This window comes from Pseudoliparis swirei, chromosome 5 (genome assembly GCF_029220125.1).
Source record: "Pseudoliparis swirei isolate HS2019 ecotype Mariana Trench chromosome 5, NWPU_hadal_v1, whole genome shotgun sequence".
NCBI classification, from domain to species: Eukaryota; Metazoa; Chordata; class Actinopteri; order Perciformes; family Liparidae; genus Pseudoliparis; species Pseudoliparis swirei.
This window is the reverse complement of record NC_079392.1, coordinates 2100762-2104298: the sequence shown is the minus strand read 5'-3', so window position 1 is coordinate 2104298 and position 3537 is coordinate 2100762. Positions and strand designations below refer to the sequence as shown.

General features: G+C 49.6%; 1 protein-coding gene across 5 annotated transcripts in view; it reads left to right on the top strand.

Annotated features, from left to right (window-relative positions):
- The window catches only part of nek7 (NIMA-related kinase 7), a 61451-nt gene extending 59012 nt beyond the window's left edge, over positions 1 to 2439 (top strand). For all 5 annotated transcript variants that reach the window (XM_056415156.1, XM_056415155.1, XM_056415154.1 and 2 more), the window contains one exon: positions 2239 to 2439. In XM_056415156.1, the coding sequence (XP_056271131.1) occupies positions 2239 to 2349 (111 nt within the window). In that variant the 3' untranslated portion in view covers positions 2350 to 2439. The remainder of the gene's footprint in view (positions 1 to 2238) is intronic.
- Positions 2440 to 3537: the final 1098 nt, after the last annotated feature.

Genomic DNA, 3537 nt, shown 5'->3' with positions numbered 1-3537 from the left:
TTTACATATCTGCATCCCCCCCCCATATCTCCATTCTGTGGGACTAATTCTCAGACGGTCTGAATTTGCATCTTTCTCTCACTTTCTCTCACACACAGACACACACACAGACACACACAGACACACACACAACTCGTCCGAGCCCCGTGCCACGCAACGGCGGCCAGGAAGTCGGCAGACAGTTACCATAGCGACCTCGCATAGATGTTATTTTTTATTTTTCCTCTCTCTCTCTCCATCTTTTATTCTCTCTCTCTCTCTCTCCTTTTTTTAATGATGGCGGTGGCGGTTCCGCCGGCGAGCCTGTCGATCTATCTGCTCCAATCAGCCGCCTCGCTCGGCTTCAAGTGTTAAGCGCCGTCTCCGGATGGCAACGGAGTGGCAGCAGTGTGTGTTTGTGTGTTCCTGTGTGTGTGTCCTTGTGTGTGTGTGTCCGTGTGTCCGTCAGTGCGTTTACATGCATTCGAATAACTGGCTTAGTCGGACTGAAATCGAATGATCCGTTTCATGTCAACATGTTCGACTGTGCGGTCCGACTTCGATCCGATTAACACCCTGGAGAACTCGATCCGATCCGGTTGATAATTCGACTCTCGCGGCATGTAACGGTGAATTGGATTAGGAACTGGATTTTGCGTCTTTGCGCTTGCTCGAGATCCCGCCCCCCCCCCCCCCCTCCCTCCCATGTTGTGACCCGGAAGTCGAAAGAGACAATAAGTTGTCACTGCCGGCAGAAAACAAACAAACAACCAGTCCCGCTGCTAACCATGTTGGTGCCCTAAGCATAACTCCTCATGATGCCCCCCTGAGATAGGAAAGTGACCCACGGCGATCGTTGTCGACAGGGGGGGGGGTGCTAGTGAGAGTGTGCTCATCTGTGTGCGCGGATGTGTCGGCGCATCACGGCAGAGAGATGCGACCCGAGAAGTGTTAACGGGGGGGGGGGGGGGGGTTCTGAGATTAAATATATCTCTTGTCCTGCCTGTTTTGTGATATACAGGACTGTCTCAGAAAATTAGAATATTGTGATGAAGTTCTTTATTTTCTGCAATGCAATTAAAAAAACAAAAATGTCATGCATTCTGGATTCATTACAAATCAACTGAAATATTGCAAGCCTTTTATTCTTTTAATATTGATGATTATGGCTTACAGCTTAAGAAAACTCTAAAATCCTATCTCTAAATATTAGAATATCATGAAAAAGTATACTAGTAGGGTATTAAACAAATCACTTGAATTGTCTAATTAACTCGAAACACCTGCAAGGGTTTCCTGAGCCTTGACAAACACTCAGCTGTTATAAATCTTTTTTTTTACTTGGTCTGAGGAAATATTAAAATTTTATGAGATAGGATATTTGAGTTTTCTTAAGCTGTAAGCCATAATCAGCAATATTAAAAGAATCAATATTTCAGTTGATTTGTAATGAATCCAGAATGCATGACATTTTTGTTTTTTTAATTGCATTACAGAAAATAAAGAACTTTATCACAATATTCTAATTTTCTGAGACAGTCCTGTACATGCCTAAAAGGTGCCTAATATTTCTAGACTGAAATAATATCGGCATTATAATTTTTATAACAATGAGGATTTTTTTGTTGCCTATTTTGTGGCGCCCCCTCAGGACGTGGTGCCCTCCGCGCAGCGCGTCGTGCGCTATGGGAGCGGCGGCGCTGCAGACAACGCTATGGAGAACACAAGAGCCACACATTCTGGACCGAAGAGCAGACAGAATTTATGCTGAATGTATTGAAGGAGTTGAACATACGAAAGTTCATGGTTCTTTCTCTAAATGTTGTTGTTGGTAGTGGTGAAGAGGTCAAGCGGAAATGGCTGCATCACCACGAGTTGTAATGAAAACAGCGCCGCCTATCGTATCGGATATGACATGCTTTCAAAGGCCAATGATTCTAATCACTCACTGCCATGTTGGGATAACAGCAGATCCCCCAAAAGATAGCAGAGTCCGACTAAAGCAAGATTAGAATGATACCATCATGTAAACGCACTGCGTGTGTGTGGTCTGTGTGAGTTCCTGTGTGTGTCCTTGTGTTTGTGTGCGTTCCTGTGTGCGTGTGTGTGTGTCCGTGTGTCTGGTGTGTGTGTGTCTGGCATGGCTCAAATCTACGTGTATTGGGAACAATAAGTGATTACTAACACAGCCTCGTTGTCTTGTTTACTTGTCTTGTTGTTCCTCTTGTGTACATTAAAGAGTGTATTCTCTCCCTCCAGCTGAGGAACCTGGTGGACATGTGCATCAACCCCGACCCCGAGAAGAGGCCGGACATCACCTACGTCTACGACATCGCCAAACACATGCAGAGCCTGACGCAGGGCAGCTAAGAGGCCCTCATAGCCTCCAAACTCCCCGCCCTCATAGCCTCCAACGCCCCCCCCCCTCATAGCCTCCAACGCCCCCCCTCATAGCCTCCAACGCCCCCCCCCTCATAGCCTCCAAACTCCCCGCCCTCATAGCCTCCAACGCCCCCCCCCCTCATAGCCTCCAACGCCCCCCCTCATAGCCTCCAACGCCCCCCCCTCATAGCCTCCAACGCCCCCTCATGGCCTCCAACGCCCCTCATAGCCTCCAACGCCCCCCTCATAGCCTCCAACGCCCCCTCATAGCCTCCAACGCCCCCTCGCAGCCTCCAACGCCCCCTCATAGCCTCCAACGCCCCCCTCATAGCCTCCAACGCCCCCTCATAGCCTCCAACGCCCCCCCTCATAGCCTCCAACGCCCCCCTCATAGCCTCCAACGCCCCCTCATAGCCTCCAACGCCCCCCTCATAGCCTCCAACGCCCCCCTCATAGCCTCCAACGCCCCCTCATGGCCTCCAACGCCCCCTCATAGCCTCCAACGCCCCCCTCATAGCCTCCAACGCCCCCTCATAGCCTCCAACGCCCCCCTCATAGCCTCCAACGCCCCCTCATAGCCTCCAACGCCCCCTCATAGGCCTCCAACGCCCCCTCATAGCCTCCAACGCCCCCCTCATAGCCTCCAACGCCCCCCTCATAGCCTCCAACGCCCCCTCATAGCCTCCAACGCCCCTCCTCATAGCCTCCAACGCCCCCCCTCCTACACTCCAACGCCCCCTCATAGCCTCCAACGCCCCCTCATAGCCTCATAGCCTCGAACGTCCCCCCCTCTCCTCATGTCTGCTTTTATACTCGTTAGCTTTTTATTTTCAAGGTTTCACAGTTTACAAAATGACTGACATCCAAACATTTTCTGCCCGACGATAAAGATTACAGAGAATATAAGTTTTTAATCAGATGGAGCTCCTTCAATATTTTGACAGCATTGAATCTCAGTGTGTTGTAACCGGCGTGTTCGTCGTCCTCTGTGTTCCTCGTGCTGAAGCCACTCTGCTCTCTAAAGCAGACGTTCGGGAGAATTGGAATTTAAAAAATGTTTTACGGGAAAGTCGAGTGTTACCTGTCCCTCAAAACAGTTAATCAAGACCGGATATTCAAAATAAATGACCTGTTAGAGTCGGTACCTTCGGTCAGCAGGGAAGGAAGAAAGAAGAG